Source organism: Periplaneta americana, chromosome 3 (genome assembly GCF_040183065.1).
Source record: "Periplaneta americana isolate PAMFEO1 chromosome 3, P.americana_PAMFEO1_priV1, whole genome shotgun sequence".
Classification (NCBI taxonomy): domain Eukaryota; kingdom Metazoa; phylum Arthropoda; class Insecta; order Blattodea; family Blattidae; genus Periplaneta; species Periplaneta americana.
The window spans coordinates 96,116,091-96,139,320 of NC_091119.1; the positions used below are offsets into that span (position 1 = coordinate 96,116,091).

General features: G+C 34.8%; 1 protein-coding gene across 1 annotated transcript in view; it reads right to left on the reverse strand.

Annotated features, from left to right (window-relative positions):
* LOC138696281 (uncharacterized) overlaps window positions 1–22,168 on the reverse strand; it is a 23,473-nt gene extending 1,305 nt beyond the window's left edge. Inside the window, exons 1-5 of the mRNA XM_069821017.1 lie at window positions 22,011–22,168; window positions 21,878–21,931; window positions 14,008–14,203; window positions 13,637–13,928; window positions 13,411–13,556 (exon numbers count right to left, since the gene is read on the reverse strand). Coding sequence (XP_069677118.1) covers window positions 13,411–13,556; window positions 13,637–13,928; window positions 14,008–14,203; window positions 21,878–21,931; window positions 22,011–22,075 — 753 coding nt within the window. The 5' untranslated portion in view covers window positions 22,076–22,168. The remainder of the gene's footprint in view (window positions 1–13,410; window positions 13,557–13,636; window positions 13,929–14,007; window positions 14,204–21,877; window positions 21,932–22,010) is intronic.
* Window positions 22,169–23,230: the final 1,062 nt, after the last annotated feature.

Sequence of the window (23,230 nt, forward strand, 5' to 3'; positions counted from 1 at the left end):
GGTTGCACTCCGATCCCTATTATTAAGTTCACTGTTGGGAGTCATTGGAGTATGGAGAGTTCAGTGCGAAGCTTGTGGCAAAAGCCTCTAAAGGCATGGCTACGACATTAACTCACAAGCTTGAGGTGGGGCCGGGAAGAGAGTATCAATTCGTTACATTTCCATATTTAACGAGGCTAGCCTTCCATCACAATAATACGTCGTGCTATATTGGTGTTTTCTGAATGCGCTGCATTGTTGGGTTTAGTTTAATCAAAAGTAAGTAAGTGTGTGTGTATGTGTGTGTGTGTGTGTGTGTGTGTGTGTGTGTGTGTGTGTGTGTGTGTGTGTGTGCGCGTGTGCGTACATGTGTTTTTTTTTACATATTAATTTTGTGTAAAATGGCTCATACTGAGAGAACATTGCGGCCATTATTTGTAGAATTAAAAGAGAAACCATTTTCAAGTTGGACGTATGAAACAAAATGTACTTACTATAGGAGATCGACATCACATTTACATATTAAAATAGCGGATGAAGGAAGATAAAATAGACATTTTCAATTTTCATGATATAAGAAATGTTCTTGGCTAACAGGGTGCTCTGAGACAAAAAGTTATATTGTTATACCTGGATAAGGTGTTTGGACCTCATTCTTTGGTTCAAGTAGTACTTGCTAGAGGATTGACTGCACCTTAGAAACAACCTATGTACTATAATTTCGACACAACTGTGAATAAGAAATTACTCTTTGACATAATTGTACATATAGAGAGAACTGGGATACTTGTATGAGCAATTGTTTCTGATTTGGATGGGTGCAATTTGTTGTGGAAAGAGTTGGCAATATCACCTGAAAACTTGAGTTTCAGACATCCCGCTGATCCGTGTCAAAAAGTATGGGCTTTTGCCGACATGCCACACTATCTGAAGTTACTGAGAAACCATTTGCTTGACACTGGATTAGAACTTAAAGATGGGACAGTTATAAATGAAGACTTACTGATCGAAGTTCTAAATAAAGATGGAAAGGAAGTGAAATTATGTTACAAACTTAAGCCTGAGTTTCTCTTCCTTAAAGGAAATGAGAGACAAAAGGTTGGCCGGCTAAAACTCTTTTCTCAAGAACAGTTGCCAAAGCAATATCCTCTTTAACTTGAAATGAAAGGCATCAGAATTTTTTCAACTGATAGATTCATTCTGTGATATAATGAACAGCAACAGCCCCAATTTTTCATCGTCTCATCCAGTGAAGACAGCCTTTGGTTTAAATTCTTGCATGTCAGAGCAGTTGCAAGTGCTTAGTGACGTGAAAGATGCAATATTTCATATGAGAGTTTTGGGTAAAAAACACTTACTGCCTTTCCAAAAGAGGATATTGGTGTCAATTAATTCCTTGTTGGGTCTACATGAAGAAATTAAATGTAATGGATTGACATACATAATGACTTGCTGCCTAACTCAGGATGTACTAGAAAGTCTCTTCAGCCAGATCAGAGGTCTCGGACATTTTTACAACCATCCAACTCCAACAGACTTCATTTTCAGACTGAGACGCCTCCTACTTTCTAACAAACTTCCCCTTCCATCTAATAAAACTAATGTTACTGAAGATAAGGATTATCAACTAAAACCATATTTAACGGCAGACATGTTGCAATCTGCCTTCGGGATTGATGAGGTGAATATTATTGCTACTGAAAATAATGCAACATTGAATTCTCTACTCTCCGATGAAGATAATGAATTAAGGCCTATGGAAGGAATAGAAGATGTAAAAAGCTTGGCAGAAAGTGAAACTCTGAACTACATTGCTGGCTACAGAGCACATATAGCTAAAGAAAAAGATTCATCTTTAGGCCAGAAAACAAAGAACTTAAGGCAGTGAAAACAACACTTGGGTGGGGATTTTGTCTTGCGGTGGATTAACTGAACCTTCCGAAGAGTGGAAATACAAATGTTTGAAGTAGAATTTAAAATCATGCACGGGAACACCATTGACAAAGAGGAACAAGTGATACAACGTTTTAAAACATTGCTAGAAACTAAGTTTTCAAACGTGTGCTCCGAGGCTATCAAACTATATACACGTGTGAGAACATTTGCCACCAATATACATCCCTAACTATTACTTAGCAAAAGATAAACATTTGTTCCATTACTCCCATCTAATGTATTTAACTGATTATTTAAAACCTTTTCATTTCATGCACTTCAACCAGGAGTGAAATGATTGGTTATCGAAATAATAATAATAATAATAATAATAATAATAATAATAATAATAATAACAATATATATATTGTTTTTTCTGTCCAAAGGCAGATCTTTCACTGCAAACCCAGCATTATCCAATTTCCCCTATTTTCCGCCTTCTTAGTCACTTCCCTGTACCTTAATGTTATCATCTGATGTTTTCTTCTGCCTTGAACTTTTTTCCTTTCAGTAAGCAGTTTCTTCTTAGCCAGCGACGCAGACAATTTCGTTTTCTCTTCCTGATTAGTTTCAGCATTATTCTTCTTCATCTTTCTAGCACAGATTCATTTCTTATTTTGTCTGTCCATTTAATATGCTCCATCACAGACATAATATTCATTCCCTGATAGATTTTTGCCTCCAAGGGCAGGTCTTTCACTGCAAACCCAGCAGTCACGTATGTTTATAATATAATATAATTATAATATAATATAACATAATATAATATTTAACAATACTAATATAATAATAGTCTAATTATCATTATCATTGATGTGATGTTTTGGCGCACAGCTTCATTCCACATGTCCCATAGGCCTACTATTTTGAAATCTTGTCCATGTATGAATGAATGCCTCTCCTTGACCTGGGATATAAAATTTAATCAGCAAGGAATCGTGACATGTGAAAGGAGATAAAAGTCTACCATAAAATATTTAAGAAAGAAGCTATAGCTCAACAGGCAGATGTAACCAAGACATCAGTTTGAAGAGCAACGAAATTGTTAAAATTGTAGCCTTTAAAGATAACTAGCGTTTATAATATATTGAATGAAACAGATCATATGCCTGGCTTCAATTTTCTATCTTGTTATTGGGGGGTGTTCACGATGGTCATATCAATCCATAGTTGATATTGTATTTGGTCGATAATTCCAGCAGTTATTGTAACGGAGTTTTACATTCTATTTGTGAGCGAAGGACTTGCTGTGTACTGTGATGATGTCACAGCAGCTGGGAGGACAGCATCACTTTCCGACTCGCTATGAGCCAGCCCTTCCTTCTATAGCCCTGATCAAAATGACTGTCAACGTAAGTGCTGTAAGAGCATTAACCGGTAGGTCTCAGGACAACCACTGCAGGCAATGCTTCAGTGAGATAGAAACCCTCGGACATGTCCTGGGAGCCTACCCTTATGGTGAAACATTGTGTATACATAGGCACCTTGCAATTAGGACTAAATTGGCTGATGCCCTTAGAAAACTAAAATACACCATCTATGAAGAAGTCCACGGAACTGCCAACAATGGTAGTAACAGATGCATTGACATAATTGCCATCAGCGAATCCCTGTCTCAGAGTATGATAATCGACCCCACCATCAAGTTTGAAACATATAAAGGACAGCCTGAAGATGTACACAAGGAGAAACAAGCAAGCTACAATCCAACCATCCCGTATTATAAAGATAAATACAAACTTCACGATATCAGTGTCACAGGATTGATGTTTGGAGCAAGAGAAATGATGCCTAACTTCTCTTCTAAATTCAGTAAGACCAAAGGACTGCACAAATCTTTTCTCATAATTAGAGAGTCAAAATTCTTACGGAACCACCTATATGGACTCTAATTCAGTGTACTGAAAAAAACTGATGCACCATTATCATTTTTCTTTTTCTTATTAGCTTTCATTACATCTTTACTTGTAACTTTTCTTATTCTGTGAGCTGCCATTGTTTGTTTGTTTGTTTGTTTACTTGTTTACCATTTTTCTTACTCTGTAATCATGTATTTGTTCTTTTTTGTTTTGTATGCTTTGTCTAATGGCAACCTCTAATTTGAGGAAGCTCTGGTAAATAAATAAATAATAAAAATATTACCGAATTTAAGATTTTTACAATATGGATAATAACCTAAAATAAAACATAACAGTTTAGGAATATGAACTCAAAGAATTACCAGTAACCTAAACACTAAAATTAATAAAATCATCAAGAATTCAGTGAAGGAGATCAAGAGCTCTATACTTATATAAATTTTTAAAGTTGGATAGTAGTAGAAAAGTGAACAGAGTATTGAACAGAAAGACAAGTAACAGTTTGGTAAATGAAATGAAACAACTATTAAAATAAGGGAATTCGTCACAGACATATGTTTGATTGGATTCACTGAATTTGAAGCAGACAGTAGTGGATATACTGCTGCTACTCTTTACTGCTTACCTCTATACAAGTTATTTATCGGTGCTATTAATGTTTGTTCACTATATTGTGCTAATAAAAACATGCATGTGTGTCATCTTGTATGGTGATTTAATGAATGCGACACAATTCGAAAGAAAGCTACATCATATTTGTTAAATGTTTAAATAAATATTGAATACAGCTAGAGGTGACGGCTGGTTAGAGGATATGCCGCTCCTTTGCTACAGCATCTTTTTCACCATTTCTAAATTAAGGGGTTAGGTATAGCTTACAGCAGTAAAATTTTTGGAAATAGTCAACATTTTTCCTCCATTACTGTATCCTGTACAATAATGAAAATTGATATGTATAAAACACTGTCCTTCTGCTATATGGAAAGAAAAAATTTTTTTTTCACACACACACACACATATATATATATATATATATATATATATATATATATATCGTTGCTTAAGAAACAATACCGCATAACTGACATTTTTGGTCAAAACTGTTTTTTTGCACAGATGGTACCTCCACTGTCATCTGCATGCATTGACAAGCACGGGAATTTGATAGCATGAATGGCCTGCGTGCGAAGGAGGGGGGTACAATACCGCGTATCTGAAATCACGAGAAGTCTGTAGGAAATACCGCGTATCTGACAACAGATAGGCTGTTATGTCTACTCCCTGCGCGCCCTCAGTATGGAAGCTGGTTCTCGTTACTGCCTTGTGAAATTGTGTCTACAGTGTGTAATATTCTGAGAAGATTACAGAAATGTTCAGTTTCAATTATTTAAAAGGTAAATATAATAGAATTATTTCACTAATGTCAATTGAATGTTAGTTGAGCTGAATTCACGCAGAATCTTACTGCAAGTTCATTCACTGAAATATAGTACATTTAATATTTTATTATTATATAGGCCTACAAATACAAGAAAAGAAATGGATAATGAATCAGACGACGGTCAGTTTAGTGAGAACGAAATCCTATCTGTGGTATGTTCTGCATTCAAGACGGGAGAAACTTTTTAAACATTAACAAAGGTATGGCATAAGAAATATCACAGTTATTAAACGTTTATTTTCTTCAGTTACGGAATCATAACAGCAAACTTAATTTAAGTACTTAATATAAATAATCATGAATGGGCCGCTAAAATAATTTGCGCTACATTCAGTGGTGCTGAGCTTGGTTCCTTCCATTTCCTCCGGTAGGAGGAAGATCTAAATTGTTGATAATATTTACTACACATGTTTTTTAATCCATTTATATCACATTTATAAACACTAGTAATCTCATCTTATTCGTAGGTGTATTGCCTCATAATTCAAATTCAAAAGGAAACCGTCCTTCTGAAAATGGGCTGCTGCAGATCAGGGATTGTCCGTCAAGTGTTACCGGTAAGGTTATGATCGTATTATGCAGACTATTAAAATAATACCGCTAGAAATAGGATAGGACAGAAACTGAAGACAATACTCCGTCAATGAAGGGTCTAGGCTACACCAAATTTCGGATGCGTCTTCAGATGTAGACGACCCCGAAGAATTTGTGAGTGCTACTTATTCTACATCTTTACATTCGTCAGAGAAAGGTAAAGAGAAGAATCTACAAACGTTTCATAGAAATTTGACAGAAAAGAAAAAGAAGTTCAAAGCCACAAAAGGGTAAGTGGAAGAAAATGAAAAATAGAAAACTTAGAATGGAAGAGGAAGCTTATCTTAGCTACAAGAGATCGAAAGATGGCAAAGTGACACATGATACGGAAAGAGATGCAAGGAATTTGGGGCCACAGTGTAGTTATAAAATGTGCCAAAATTCGAAAGTAAGGGGCTGTAATTTAATTTCTAATGAGAGAAGACACATCTTTCAGGCATTCTGGAAAACTATGACTTGGGAACAGAGGACTGTTTACGTATAAAATCTTGTGGATTTCACTCCTATGAAAAGACCTGGCAGTACAAATTCTGAATCGAGAAGAAAGAGAACATTTGTCTACAACCTAAAAGTTGATGAGAAAAAAATTCAGGTTTGCAAAAAGATGTTTCTGGGTACATTGGGAATTAAAGAATGAACTGTGCGATATTGGTTAGCTAATAGTACTGATGGCGTCCCTTCAGTAAAAAAAAAAAAAGTCATGTTCTCGTGCAAAAGCACAGGAAAAAAAGAGCATTAGTAGCCTGCCTAAATTACCATCACATTATTGTATATAGAACCGATTGTGCCATAGTTTTTATGATAGTATTCCACACTAGGGTTACTCAAGGATTATTTTTTGTGATTTCAACATAGGCCTATAATTATTTATTTATTGTGTTTAACGAATATTGTGCCTGAAAAATTATCATTATTAAATTTTTATATGATTTTCTTTTCATTATTCGGAAGTCAGTCAAGTCCATTGTCAATAATAATAATAATAATAATAATAATAATAATAATAATAATATTATTATTCATTATTTTATTATAAAATTATATTTGTCAGCAACGTTTTAGTAACAATTCTATTTATCTATTCAAATACGTAGTGTGAAAATAAAGTACCTGGTATCAGATTGTCATTATTATTATTATTATTATTATTATTATTATTATAACAATAAACATTGAACTGTGTCTTCTTTTTCCTTTCCCATAGTTTCAGCATTTGACTGACTAAGAATGCAGCAATCATTGTCTGGAACGTAATCTAGTGCTGATTCAAGCTACAGCCTACTGACCTTCACCTCAAGTCAGATGGTAGGACAACAATTCAGATAACACATTGACATATACAAGAGCACGAATAATATTTCCAGGAGGTAGTTTTCACGCAAAGAGAAAACGCTTGTCAGCATGTGTTCTGAAGCTGCTAAAGTTGTCTCACAATACCGCGTAACTAACAAAAAGTAGTCAACGGCAGAGTTTCAATACCGCGTAAGTGACATGTCCAAATGTCTACGGCCATGATCATCCATTTTCACTTAGTTACAAATTAGTTGTGCTATTTCATAGTCATATACCACTTTTCAAGACTATTGCGTTATTTTTACTGTTTTTATTCGGTTTTTTCCTTCTCCTGTAAAATTTACATTTTGTCAGTTACGCGGTATTGGTTCTTAAGCGACGATATATATATTAGGGTGGCCCTTATTTTTCAACTTTCTAAAAGTTTTGCTCCCACCTCTCTATCTTGTTCCAATCAACAAGAAAACGATCTGTGCAAATTTTAAGCTCAATCGGACAATGCAAGGTGACCCTCATCGACCATGAAGTTTTGAAATTTTAGCCCGGAAAATATTTTTTCTAATATTACTAGATAAACCTATATTATTATTATTATTATTATTATTATTATTATTATTATTATTATTATTATTATTATTATTATTATTATTGTATGTGCTTTATTAATTTATTTTATAACTAAACATGATCTTGTTGATGAATAATTTTTCACTTATTGATTCAGAACTGTCTGTGCTGACTGGTCGTGTAAAGTGACTTTCAAGACTTTTTTCCTAGAGTTGTAAAATCCATCAACCTCTTCACATAGTTCGTCACATAAGTTAAGACAATACTTTTATGTCTCTCTCATTGGCTACAGCTCCAATCAAATCATCGAATCCAAACTACTTTCAAACTGGCAAGTTTTAAGCGTTTTCTTCTACAATGTACAAGTTGTAAATCTTACAACAAAGGAAAGTTTAGCATTGGTGATTCAAGAAGTTTTAATTTTTTTGGCAAGAAGCACGAATCCGTACTAGAAAAAGTGATCACTGTGTTCATAAGTTATTCAAACTCTAGATGAATGGAAGGATTTATAGAAATAGGCCTATTTGAGTAGAACTACAGGCAAGGAAAAAGAAAAAAAAGAGATATTTTTGTGGAAAGTATGGACGATCTCCTTGACATAGTTCATTCAGAGTTTAGGGACAGATGAAAAATGAAGAGGATAAGAATTTTTAACAATGATTTTTCTTGGCAGAATTCCAAAGAACGGGATATCATTTCATATACTAGGAGCTGGAAGTCATGCTAGGTGAAAGGCAAAAGCAATTTTTGCGTTCTAGATATACTTGTTTCAAGATCAATTTCAGGTATCTTATAAGGAGAAGAAATCTGTAGGAAAAATATGTATTTTTCTTGCTCTAGTGTAGGCTATGTTCGAGCCTAATTTCTGTCATTAGAAGCAATTAAAGCACCTTATCATGATTTCCTATTCATGCGTGAACTGATAAATTATCAGTAAGGCTCCTGCAAATAAATTTTCCAACCATCCCGAAACTGTGGCTCTATCCTTATTTGATGTCTATGTTTCAACAGTGGTTAAAGCAAATATGGCTCTAGTTATACTGGAAGCAGTCGAAGGTGAAGAAGAAAAAGAAGAAGAAAATCAACTGAAGAGCTACATTCTGCAACAGAATGATTTTTCTTCCTTTACAAATATTGAGTTTTCGTCTTTTATATCTCCTGGTACTAAAATTTTCTTATCGAGATTTTTCTATCAGCACCGATTTCCTCAACAAAGGCCCTTCAACTTAGAAGGATGGTCCTGTTTACAAAAGTGGAATTGAAAAACTTTAGAAGATAGTTGTTGTGAAGGAAGTTGCAGAAAGAGAAGTCAAACTCATTTAGGCTTATAATAATATTCACACAGAAGATGAAACTGAGAAACAATTTGGTTTACAGATTGTTACCAGAGACTGTAAAAAATACCCAACTGCTACTAAATCCTCCCTTAGGAAAAAATAATGTTCAATGTTCGTTCATTTACATAGTGTTTTGATTCTATAGAAATTATTGTTGTAAATAAAAACGTGTTTTTCTTATAGAAGTTGTGTGCGTTACTAAAAAAAACCTTACATTTCTTAAATTTTTCATTTTCAGGAACTTTTCGAATTAACTTTTGGGAAATTTCGTTCAGAATATTTTTAAACAATTGCTGGGGTCGCCAAAATGTCCACATAAATTTCTCTAAGAAGAAAAAAAGAAATAGTCGAGTTAGGGAAGAGTATACTGCTTTTGTATGGAATTAATCATTGCGTATATTATGTTCCAACTTCAAAGCGTTTGAGGGTCGCCAAGCAGTTGTCTGATTGAGCTGTAAATTTGCACAGATCATTTTTTTGTCGATTGGAACAAGATAAGGGGGTGGGAGCAGCACAATTTTAACTTCCGGAAAATGAACTATAGCTAAGGGCCACCCTAATATTTATATATATATATATATATATATATATATATATATATATATATATATATATATATTTTCAAAATTCAAAATATTCGCAGTTCACTGTGCAGTGACAAAGTGTTTCCCTCATAACTCAAAAATTTGTTAACGTTTTCATGTCCTCTGTCTTTTATTCTATTGCTGAAACTCATGTTTACAATATCTATCATGCTCTTTCAACAACATTCCTTAATAAATAATATTTTTTTTTTAAATTTAATTTTAATTTTGTGATATTTGACCATTTTTTAAAATGAATTTATTTTTTATCAGACAATCTATTAAGGGTAGAGAAGTGATCTTGCGTCATATTGTAGATGTGACATGCATAAATATGCACAAAAAATTTGAACACATAATGTTGGATAGTTTTTTAGTTATGTGGGAAACGCATCACCACTGCACAGTGAACTAAATTTTGAAAAAAAAAAAAAAAAAATGTAAATAACTTTTTAAACGTAAAATTATTTTTTTCATATAGCAGAAGGACAGTGTTACACATATTAATTTTCATTATTGTACAAGATACAGTAATGGAGGAAAAAATGTTGAATATTTCCAAAATTTTACTGCTGTAAGCTGTACCTAACCCCTTAAACCAAAGTTACCCTCTGCTTGCCTGAAATTTGCAATTGCGAGCATGGATTATGTTTCAGGTATCTTCACTTCATTTGTTGCCATATCAAGATGCGTTTCCATTTTGGCAAGTTTTTATGTTTCAGTCTCAAGTTTTCTTGATCCCTTCGTCTCTTAGTTCAATCTTTCGAAGAGTTAGGCATGCATACACTCTCCAGGCAACACAAGTTCTTTTAAAACTCTCACTGGGCAGTTTTCTACAGTAGTAAAACTGAGTTCAGTGACTATCGATATGAAATTTAGCAATTTTCATATGGCACTTCTAGTTTAAAAGGAGAACATAATTTTGAGATCGATTTTAATTAAGCAATGACGTAAGTCCTGTATCGTCCTTCTCTCATCCAGGCTTGCAACTGGCTGTGACGAACTTATTGTAAGCTACTACAACTTTTTAACAAGATAAAATTACATGGTATTCCGAGTGAAGCATTGTCTCATCTACTTCTAATTAAGTACGAGTTTTGATCCTGAATTGAAATAATCCCATTTTGCGAAAGTATAACAAAATAATAATAATTAAATTCAATAACCCATCATAATGTTGATGATGTTCATTTTGTTTTAGAGAAAACCGAAAATAATAATTGCAAAAAAAAAAAGAAACTTAAAATTGTTAAACAACACGTTAAAAGTATTAAAATAAAAAAAAAATTATGTACCAGTACCTTAGACAGACGGCCTGTTTCGACGCCGGTGCTGCGTCATCTTCAATGTCTTACGAACTACTGTTGTTCCTATTGATCTTTCATTCTGCCATTTGCATTCGTCAGTTGTAGGGGTGGGGGTGTGTTGCTCCTATGGTGGGGGGTGATTGTGTGCTATGTACCATGATGTCGAATAATGTATGGGTATTGAACTGTATTTGTGTATTAAGTATATGTTGTGGGTGTGTTATTGTATGTTTGTATATTTCGCATTGTTCTAAATGTTTGTATATTTCGTAATGTTCTAAATATCTAAATAATCACATCAAACATTCAAACAAATATAATTCAACTGGCATTTACAAACTAAAATGCAATAGTTGTCCACATTTTTACATAGGACAGATAGGAAGAACCTTTCAACCTAGATATAATGAACACATTAAAGCTATAACCAAACCTTACATCACATCAAACTACGCAGAACATATCATCAACAATAATCATGGCTACAATAATATAGAAACAGATATGGAAATTTTACACATCACACCAAAAAGTCCACAGTTAAACATCTTAGAACAATACGAAATATACAAACATACAATAACACACCCACACAACATATACTTAATACACAATTACAGTTCAATATCCACACATTATTCGACATCATGATACATAGCACACAAACAATCACCCCCCACCATAGGAGCAACACACCCCCACCCCTACAACTGACGAATGCAAATGGCAGAATGCAAGATCAACAGGAACAACAGTAGTTCGTAGGACACTGAAGATGATGCAGCACCGGCGTCGAAACGGGCCGTCTGTCTAAGGTACATAACCTTTTAAAAATTTTAACACTTTTAACGTGTCGTTTAACAATTTTAAGTTTTCTAAACAAAGTGTTAACGTGAACCAGAATCAATGAATAATAATTGCAGCTGTAAACTCTCTAAACTTTATAACAATGTATACATATATTTTTTATCATACATTTTACTTATAGATCTGATCAAAATGTAGAATATTAAAAACAATAAAATCAACCTTAAACCATTTCTATAAGTGAAATGTATGATAAAAAATATATGTATACATTGTTATAATGTTTAGAGAGTTTACAGCTGCAATTATTATTCATTGATTCTGGTTCACGTTAACACTTTGTTTAAAAAACTTAAAATTGTTAAACGACAGTCAGCCGTCATTTTACATGTCTGTCAACAAGAGGTTTCAGCAAACATTTTTCTGGCTTTTTTCTCTTACATCTTTTGGTTAGGTTTGCAGCTGATTCCTTTTTCCATTATGTCTAACAGGGTTACTTTATTTTATTTTGTTTTGTTTTTACTTTTATTTTTTGTGGCGATGTAGTTTCACCACAAGTGCTACATTGTGGTAATGCTCCATATTATTGTTGCAGATACAATGAAGAAATTGGCAAGACAATATACGGAGTGAACCGTAAGTAATGTCAGGGGGTTAATTTTTTAGATATTGCAAACAAAAAATCTAATACAATCTTGCTGGTTTTTGCTTTTTCGAGATAAAAATTGTTTTGTATGAAACATTTCATAGCGTATTTTCGGAAAGCCATTGATTGAATTCCCAATATGCTCAGTCAATTTAAGAGAGCAGTGTATTATGATAGTGAATGATTGAAAAAAAAACGTTAGTTTCGTTCTTTAAATGTGCAGAAATTTGATCCGATCAAATGTCACATTGTAAAATTCCTTTGCAGAACGAAAAGTTACATTTGTTCGGATCAAATTTCTGCACGTTTAAAGACCAAAACTAATATTCTTTCAATCATTTATTATCATGATTCACTGCTCTCTTAAATTGACTGAGCTTATTGAGAAGTAAATGAATGGCTTTCCCGAAAAACACTATTGAAATGTTTCATATATAGGGGAGAGTCAGGTAGAATCAGACATCGGGTAGTATCGGACAGTGCGTTTCTTTCATCTACCACCATATGGTAGTACCTGAATTACCTGGTTACATTTCTCTATGCGACATCACAGAAACGTAACCATGTCAATCAGGTACTATTATCATGTTGCTGATGAAAGAAACTCACTGTCCGATATTACCCGATGTCCGATACTACCCGACTCTCCCCTAAAGCAATTTTTATCTCGGAAAGGAACCAAAAACGAGCAAAATTATATTAAAGTTTTGTGTTTGAAATATCTCAAAGAATAACTCCCTGAAATTAATGGCATTACTTACGGTTCACTCTGTATGTGTAGCATCGCGTAACACTCCATTTGCTTTTCCTGCACCTCTCTTCTTTTCCATCTACGTCTCAGTCGTTCATAGAAGGTTCTAATAAGCCTGTGACAACTATATAAATGGTTCTCTAGCGTGAGAAATTATTACGATATGGCAACAGTGTGCGGAAAATTAATTCTCCTGGGAAAAATTTCTTTTCTTTATTGATTAAAAAGGGTTGGAGAATGTATGGTACTGGTACTTATTTCCCACCTTCCGCTCGTCACCTTTAGCTAATCTTACTATAAACATCGTTACCATGGTGACATAGTTTCTTTGAAGCACAGTTTCCAACGGCAACATATAGATGGGTTGTGCAGAATCCGAGCTATTGAACACGATGTGAGCTGCCACAGGGTCTATGTAGAAGTTGAACTCGATGCCTGGCAGCGCGTTTCCAACGCCTGTATGTAAAAAATTAAAATTAATGTTACATTTCAGACTTTTTAAAAACGTTGATGAAATTCTGTTTCGAGCTGAGTACCTTCAACGCTGCCGCCCATTACTACGATGTTCTTTAGGTTGGACAAGAAGCCACTGTCTAAGCGAATCGCGAGGGCCACGTTGGTGAGGGGCCCCAAAGCGAGTAGCGTCAGCTCGCCGGGGGTTTCCTTTGCGAGACGCACAAGGGCGTCGGCGGCACGCTCGTCTTGAAGCAGGGTGTCGGGGTCAGGAGGGTCTGGATACTCAAAGTCGCCGAATCCGTCCTGGCCGAAGTAGTTGTCCGTAGGGGGAGTTGTCACGAGCGAGGCGGTGGCTCCGGCAAACACCGGTATCTGCGACATGATGCTGTGTGAGTCTCTCCAGCCAGTGAATGTGAGTAGGGTGGGACTAAAAAATCCAGTTGCTACTTACATCGAGACGACCTGCAGTCTTGAGCGTCTTCAGAACATTGACGACGACGTTATCCAGCGCCGTGTTGCCGTTCACGCAAGTCAAGGCGATCACATCCACGTCCGTCTGGCCCAGCGCCATCAAAATAGCGACAGCGTCGTCGGCTCCGGCATCTGTGTCGATTATCAGCTTCTTGGTCTCCAACTGCACTGGTTTCCTGAGGCAATACATCGAACAGTGCTCTGGTCTGTTATGCCATAGAGGTTATAGCAAAGGTCGGAAAATGTAGTACATTTAGAACTTATATACTCGACTTTTCAACTCCCACCCTTTAGTTCACCTGTACCGGCGGAGTTTGTTGACGTGCTTCAATGTACTCACTCGCATAGTTACCAGCGGCGACTTACTAAGAAAAATACTCTTTCGAAAAAAGTAAGTGAATAGAATAAGGCAAGGAAATATTATTTCCATAAGGAGTAGGAAGGGGAGAACATTAAATGTTTGCTGTGCCAAAAAGTGTTACTGGCTTACTAATTATAACAATGTGCAGCAGCATCGTGCGCATAAATAGCTATATTAAATGTAAGAGTTTTAAATTTTTAAACTTAAATTAATTAAAATTCAATTCTCTAACTTCTTCTTAAACATGCAGCTCTTTTCTTTTTAATTACAATTAAATACTAGGGCCTATACTAATAAATACTAATTCCGACATAATAGTTATTTATGCAACAAGTGGATATAATCTTGATGATTATGGCGGAAGTGAATGTTTGTCGCACTCAGTATCGTTCGTGCGAAAATTTTCGCGAGTGTCATAATAAGATTATTCACTAGTTGGATACAACATTTTATGTCATCTTAGCATTACAAATTGTAGGAAAGAAATTCGATTCGGGGTCCATAACTGACAAGTTGTCTTCATATGTTCGTATTGATTAGTTGCGCTTGGTCTTGGCACTGAGTAAGAGTAATGGATGACCTTGCAGGTTATGTTACAGATGTTCCTTTATTTTGTTAATATAGTTTCTCTGAACCACATATTACAAAACTGATACAAAATTATTAAAGATTAGAAATAAATGATACGTTACCTTCTGTCCTGCATTTCATTTCTTGTTACGTCGCTCGTAGAAACGATAATCAAGATAGCAAGCGTTCCGGTATTACGTCATAGCAAATACGTCATTGCTTTTATGGCATGTGTGCCATAATAAGGCAATTACGCACGATTTTCGATGTAGTAACGACCTGTTTATAATGCTAGGATAGCATAAAATTTATTATCACGGTTTAGTTACAGACGTTATTCCTCGGATGGTGCTAATTGTGTTAAATAATAGGACTAAAAGAAAGTTTTATGGAAATAAATAAGGAACGATCAACAATAAATCACATACAACAGCCGAACCGGAATTCATGATGAAAAACATTCTTGAAGCGAGCTTCGAAGTTGCGTGGGAAAGTGCTAAACCAAACGCAAGGAGAATTTATTAAAAAGTGCCTCATTAAAGTAGCATGTCCTCGAGAAAATAAGAATTTTGAAAAAAATATCATTATGATAAATGATATGTTAAAATTTCTGGTGAACTCTTTATTAAGAAAATGCTTTTTTGCTTGGATAAATGTGAGTTTTCTTATTCCGATTGTTTCTAATAAATAAACTAGTTCCGTTTTCTTTAAGAATAGCAATGAATTTACAGGCTATTGTTTTATATACGGAGAAGGAGGGCTTGAGACAATCTAGAGCACGAGGTGATTGAGGTAGGTAGGTTTGCTGCGATCACTTTAAGGTATACATATGTACACCCACAAAACGCAAAAAATGATGAAAAATTAGAATAAAAAAAAATAATCATTTTAATAGAGAATTTTCTCCTCTTTAATTTGATATAAGAATTTTCGATTTATGCCTTATGATTTTTCAGATAAGTCCCATTTTCCAAAATGATGCGTCATGAGCCACGGTAAGTTACTTTTGGAGTGCATTACTTTTGAGTGATCTTCGTAGCAGTCAATCCCCTCGTCCAGCATTGCTTGTAAAATAAACTTCTTTCTAGTCCCGAAATAGATGCATAGATATCTGGGCATGATCATTAGATTGAAAAAAACGTTTTTACATAATGAAGTAATTTATAATCTTTTACTGTAAGTCATAGAACTGTAAATTTGTGTGTCAATGATGTTGTACGTCATTTTAATAAGAGTCCAAAAGTAGAAATTACAATTCTGAGGAGGATGGGCATAAACACCGGGGTAAACACCATAGCAGGATTTGTTGCATCAATGGAAATGGGAAAAAAATGCCAAAAAAAACATTCAACAGCTGAAGTTAAAACAAGGCGGAGGTATTTGAGAGGCAGAAAGAAGCTGAAACTGGACCGACATGAAGCTGCTTGAGGGGTGACATATGATGATGGAGTCTTCTAGGCTCTAAAAGTTTGTGGCTCATTTCCTGTAAATAGTAATTTTAGAATATTTAATTCTTTCAAACATGATATCTCAGTCAAATATGGCGATACCAGGAAGATATTTGTGTCATTTTGAAGCTTGAGATGTCCCCCAGTGCCTGACAATGAGTAAAATAACATTAATATAATTAATAATAAATATAAAATAACATAAAATATTATTTTAAGTTACATATATGGTAATATTTAATTAATGTAAATAAAAATAAAAAAATAGCTCTATGTCAGGCACTAAAGAATAGTTTTAGCTATAAAACAGTGAAAAAACTTTGGCTCTATCTTAAAAACTGCATGAGCTATCATGTTTCAAGTTGCATGTCAAAATTGTAAACAATAGTAATATGCGTTACAAGAGCGGTATGTTGAAGTTTTCATGTTCGAGGATTTCCGAGAATTGAAAGAAAACATACCGCTCGTGTATCGTACATTATTTTGTGCGAAGATCGTTTATTACATACCTGAAAGAGGAATTTCTAATCAGTTGCAATGAAATCTCCATCTTGGTTTCTGTTCAATGACGGCAAATTTGCAAAACAAAAATATTTATCTTCAACATTGTTGCTTTAAAATGTTTTCTGTGTTTACTATACTCCAGCAGGCCGTGATATACGTCTGTTTTTTTCTCCCAGTCTATGATGAGTCTGGAATCTTGTTGATTTTTTCACGGCTTCCTTAATGTTACTTGCATCACGAATCCTGTAACTTTAGTGGAGTTGTAGAATTTACTTAATTTTTGCAAATATTTAAAAACAATAATTAACAGTGCAATTTAGGTAGAATTGCAGTGGTAAGTTTCCAGTTTATAATTATTACTATATTGAACGTCTCTAAAAATAATACCGGTATGTTAAAAGCCTAAAGCAGTAAAATCAATATGTCACTTAAGTGGTAAGAAGAGGGAAATTGTTATGTGTGTTAGGTTGGGAATACTGAATGTGGAATTTTAGACTTTCCGCGGATTGGTTTTGTGCGGAAACCAAGCAAATACGCACGATTTCGCACAAAATAATTTTTAAAAATAATTTAGACATACTTCCAAGGGATCTGTTTACTTGATTTTCTTTCTGGTACCATTCTCAATTGTATAAAAACTTTACAGAGAAAAATTATACAAAAAAATTGTTTGTATGTAAAGGTGTACATAGGCCAAGAGGAGTATTCTACTCCTCTTGACATAGGCCTATACCTTAAAACTGCCTACCCTATTATACTAAATAACTATAACACAGTGGTAGGCATTTTTATACATTTAGCAGTTTTAAGGTATAGGCCTATGTCAAGAGGAGTAGAATACTCCTCTTGGCCTATGTACACCTTTACATACAATAGTAAGCTTAAGTTATTTGATTAATCGCAAATTGATTTTACTGCATAATGCACACTGGAACTACGTATGAACTATCAGTGAGACCTCATTATGCTGTGTTTGTTTCCAATATATAACATTATTTTTATTTCTTCCATAATAAGTGAGCGATTACAAAGAATGTTTGCATTTCGATTACTTTAGCTTGCGCTCACAAAGCCAAGAGTGCTAAGTGAAAACATGACACTGTATTCTGATGGTACGGAATGAAGAATAATTCACGATGTCTACACTAACAATGCTCAACAGACAGCAACTTTAACGTGACTTTACAGCTGAGGAGATATACAGTATCTAGATTAAACTACGTTTACACCCCAATCCACTCATAAGAAAAAGTCTATATGAGAGGCGTTTTCACAAAACTCGTTATCTACATTTTTTTCTATTTTGAGGTTTTAGCGTATCCTTATGTTTTTGGGTCAGGAGAATCCAATGGTGCTATCAGAATTAAGCTAAAGTTGGTAAGTATATCAGTAAATTGATCTTGAAATAAAAGAGATTTTTCAAAACTCGGTAACTACAGTTGTGTATTTTAGAAAAGAGTTGTCTTGAAGAAAAGAAGATTTTGTAGATAACGAGTTTTGTGAAAACGCCCCTTATAGATGCTATATATTATGCAGCAACTACAACCAGATAACCTGCATTCATTCCGGGTGAACAAAACGGAAGAGCGGAAACAATTCCTTGTGTTCTTTTACTTTATGAGGAGGAGAGGCACAAAGGCTAGTATACAGTAGTCTTGAACGGGGTTGTTGTGCCGTATCACTTCTTTTATCGATGGTTGTGAAATCCGAACCGCTGCTTTCTTTGTAGATATCGTGAGTCAGATACATGTTGTCACCTGTCGATGCAGTCATGTAGGATTAAGAGTCCGATGAAGTCCCACTATAGTGCCCTTTCGACCTCGAGAGCATACTACGCCTCTTCAGACTGATGCCAGTCACAATACTAGACTACATTACACCGTTCGGTTTTGGTTAGATACTATTGATGATGATGATGATGATGATGATGATCATAATAATAATAATAATAATAATAATGAGATGGGAAGTGACGATGGAATGATAGAAGGAAACGGGAGAGACCCGAGAAAAACCGCCAGGAAACTTGGCACAAATACGACTCCACCAACAACGGAATTGAACCCAGATCCGCACTCACAGTAAGCCAGCGCTCTGCCACCTGACAAACAAACATTCTGATGGGGGCAGATAAAAAAGTTACTTATTTTTGTTTCACCATGTTAATAATTTCAAAAGCAGTGTTCATACAAATTTTGGCCACTCGACCGCAATTACGAGGGCCATAAAAAATAAGTTCGCCAGGGGCCGTTAACAGAAAGGAAACTCAGTTTCATTGGAAACATTTATTGGAAAAGACACAGCAATTGTTGAACTATTTTTCAACACATTTCCCACCGGAATTGAGACATTTGACATTTCATGGGATCGGCAGAGAGGTGCAGACGGCTGTCAAACACTAGTTGCGAACTCAGGCGGCTGACTTCTACGACACAAGGATACAAAAATTGATCCCATGGTATGGCAAATGTCTCAATTCCAGTGGGGGATATGTTGACAAATAGCGCAACAATTGCTGTATCTGTTTAAATAAATCTTTCCATGCAATTGTGTTTTTTTGTAAACGGCCTCGGGGAAAATCACTTTCTGGACGGTCTCGTAATTGAGGTCGAGTGGCCAAAATTTGTATAAGTACTTCTTTTGACATTATTAACATGGTGGAAGAAAAAAAATAACTCTTTTATCTGCCCCCATCAGAATGTTTGCTTGTGAGCTACAAAGTCCACACATCACATCTTGGATTAGTAATCACGAGAACATTGAAGAGTTTGGTGCATTGATGAAGGAGACCACCGATGTGATCCAGAGGTAGCGAGCAGAACTCATGCATGTGTTCGAGTTTCGCTTGAACTGATTATCTGGTTGGTCATTTTCCCAGGTTTCCCAACAGTAAGGCAACTATAGCGCAATCTCACAACAAGTCCTTGGACTCATCTCACTAGAACACCACTTCGCTATCACGAATTTAATCGATACTGGAATCCTTCTGTAATATCCAGAAAAGAGTTGAGACAATGGAATCAGGCATAGTCTACTTTAATCCATTGTTTAAGAGGCTTTGAAGGAATAATGACGGTATGCAGCTAATCTGAGAAAGTACAGGAAGGGTGGTGACAATAGTTTCAAGAGAATGATTATTTATAAAAATTAACTTCAAAATGAAGTAGGATATGTTAGGGCCTATTTCAAAATTTCAATTATTATAGAAACTACAAATAACCTCTTGGCGTGCAACGTAACTTAAAATTTACACTGTAAGAAATTTATTCAAGTTTTTATTAAATGTTTTAAATGGTAAGGCATAGTTAACGTGTAGTCACAGCTTTCACACTTTCTTTCTTTCGTATGTTGGATAGGTTGTGTTGTATAATACAATTTGAAACAAATACTGATCTCACACGTGTATCACAGGCCAACAAGGTATGAATCATGTCCTTCCCGAATTATTAGGAGTTGTTGAACCTTTATATGTAGGCTAAAACTTGTACAAATATCACTAAAATTATGAAAGGAGCTTTCATTTATTCATAATATGTGATTAAATATAAACTCAGTAAAATAAACTACTTGGGATAGATGGTTACCTTATATAATGGTGTATTATATTCACATTTTATCAGTCTTATTAACGGCATGCCATACCGGCTCGTTTCCCAGATTTCGTATGCGTACGCGGCTCATACCAGCCCACTTTAAGCACTACTTTAATGAATAACCCAATAAACACTTACAAAGACTTTGTTTGCTTCTAGTAAGTACAAGGTAACAGCTTTTCCTTGTTCCTCAGTGACAGAATAAAAAAAATGTATAATAAATATTATACAATAATACAGGGTGTTTCAGGAGGAATAGTATATATTTTAGGGGGTGATAGTATGGACTGTTTTGAATAAAAAAAGTTCATATAAACATGTGTCCAACTTTTACTGGGTACAGAGATACAGCTGTTAGAATGTAACCCAAGAAGGTGTTAAGCAAAGACAAATGATTACGTTCAAAGTTTATTTTCATAAATTCCACTACCGACTTCAATGCACTTTCGACTTCTCTTGACAACACCACGTGTAGCTCTTCTGAGGTCGTCTCGGCGTTCTTTTATGAGGGCAGCATTATTCATAATCCGAACGATTAAATCGGCTCTTGTGTTTACTTTTTCTTTATAGACTTCGCCTTTCAATCATCCCCACAGGCAAAAATCGAAAGGGATAAGGTCTGGGGACCTTGGTGGACAAGAAGCTTGACCATATCTGCCGATCCATCTTCCGGGGAATGTTAGGTTTAGATGATGTATCAATTATGTAAACTAAAGCTCAACTTCACAACTTGACCTTCAAAACAAAAACGACAATCGATAGCAACCGGAGTAGCAACACACGAAACGAAGGTGCATTGAACGTAATCATTTGCCTTTGCTTAACAGGTTCTTGGATTACATTCTAACAACTATATCTCTGTACCCAATAAAAATTGGACAAATGTTTATATGAACTTTTTTTTATTTAGAACAGTCCATACTATTATCCCCTAAAATACTTACTATTCCTCCTGAAACACTCTGTACATTGTATAATAAATTATATATCCGATTTATTTAAAATCTGTATATAATATATATTGTTTTACTTCTCATAGATGATTTGTTTTCCCATTTTCTAATAATTCATTGCTATCAAATCATTGCATATTTTAAATGGTGATGCGTTAAGATAAAGATTTCATGTTTTCTTTTCTTTTTTTTTTCAAAATTGACATAGTTCTCTTAGAGAAACAAGAAGGATTTATTATTTCATCGATCAAGTTATTAGTATTAGTTGATGTGTGATTAGGTTTACTTACTAATACATTAATCGAGGTCACGATAACTGGTTCCAACCAATCGAAAGGAGCCCATCCAATGTTTGTGAACTCTCTTTAAAAAGGGACGCGCGTAGGTGACATAGCATCCTTAAAAATAACGGACCACTTACATGTTCTTTTGTTGTCCATTCTTCATGGCCCTCGAACGGTAGCCGAGATGTAACCTGCACACACAAAGTAATTATCAAAATAAAATAATTTGGTAAGGAATGAGTGACTACAACGCGGAAGATCGAAACTCACCCCGTCGCTCGCGTCGCTACGAGCGTCGCCGCCGCGACGAATAGTATGTGGCGTGCTGTTACCATGGCCACCTTGTTCTCACAGTACTCGGCGGGACAGAAAGCAAGGACTATAACTTTACCCTTATCTGGTGCACCCACGCATTCAAAAAAATTATTTAAATAAATGTTCTTCTCAATGGACTAACGCTTACAGCAAATCAGCAATGTAGCTTTTTTTTTATCTGTAGTAAACACCTGAAGTGATTCTTGTACTCACGTATTTTTCTTCGCTTATAATTAACAAAATAAAGGAATTAGCATATCACATCAGTGAAGTGATTACGCATGGATATGAGATAACAAAGAAGCAACAAATAACTTAGATTACTTAAGATGAAGTGGGATGATAATTATATTCAAGTGGCTGGTACTTCTCACATGTTACGTAATATAATAGCCCTACCACCATATTCATATCCCGGTACTGTTCATTAATATAAATTTAGTTATGCGAGAAATAATTATGTATAACCTAGTTTGACTACTATCATAAATTAATTAATTCCAAGTAAATAAAAACGTAATAATTTCATACAAATATGAGGCTGCCTGGGAAAACTCACCATAAGTCTACAGACATAATTTTTATTAAAAAACACATAAAGTAAATCAAGTAAAAATGTCAATTTTGATATTTTGATGCAGTTATTGAACATTTTGTGAAAGGTGCAAGAAAATATTATTTTTCCTATTTTGTGATCATTGAGATATTATTCCATATTACTCAATTTATGTCTAACAATAAATTATTTTATTGTTTGTTTACCTTTGAATACCGTTTTCTCTAAATGCTTTTCTTAAAATTTAGGTTTCAGACTTCAGTAATAATTATTATTGTATTTTTGTGATAGAAATATTATTTTTTTTCTAACCTCGGCACTTTCTAATCTTTCCAACACAGAAAAAAAAAAAACATAAAATTGAAATTTGTCAACTTAAGGTAGGGTTTCGTAGCCAGCCTCACAAATAGTAAAGCATAGTTCAGCATTTCGATGCAAACAGCGGAGGCGAACACTTATTTTTCTATTTACGAAACCAAAATTTCGGGTTTCCTTAAACTGACAGCGCAGTTCTAATTAATACAATTTCGCGAATTTCGACAAATACTTCCTCCGTTCCAAAATATGGTATAGTAACAAAGAAAAAAAAAAAGTTTGATTTTTGCGCATGCGCGCACCA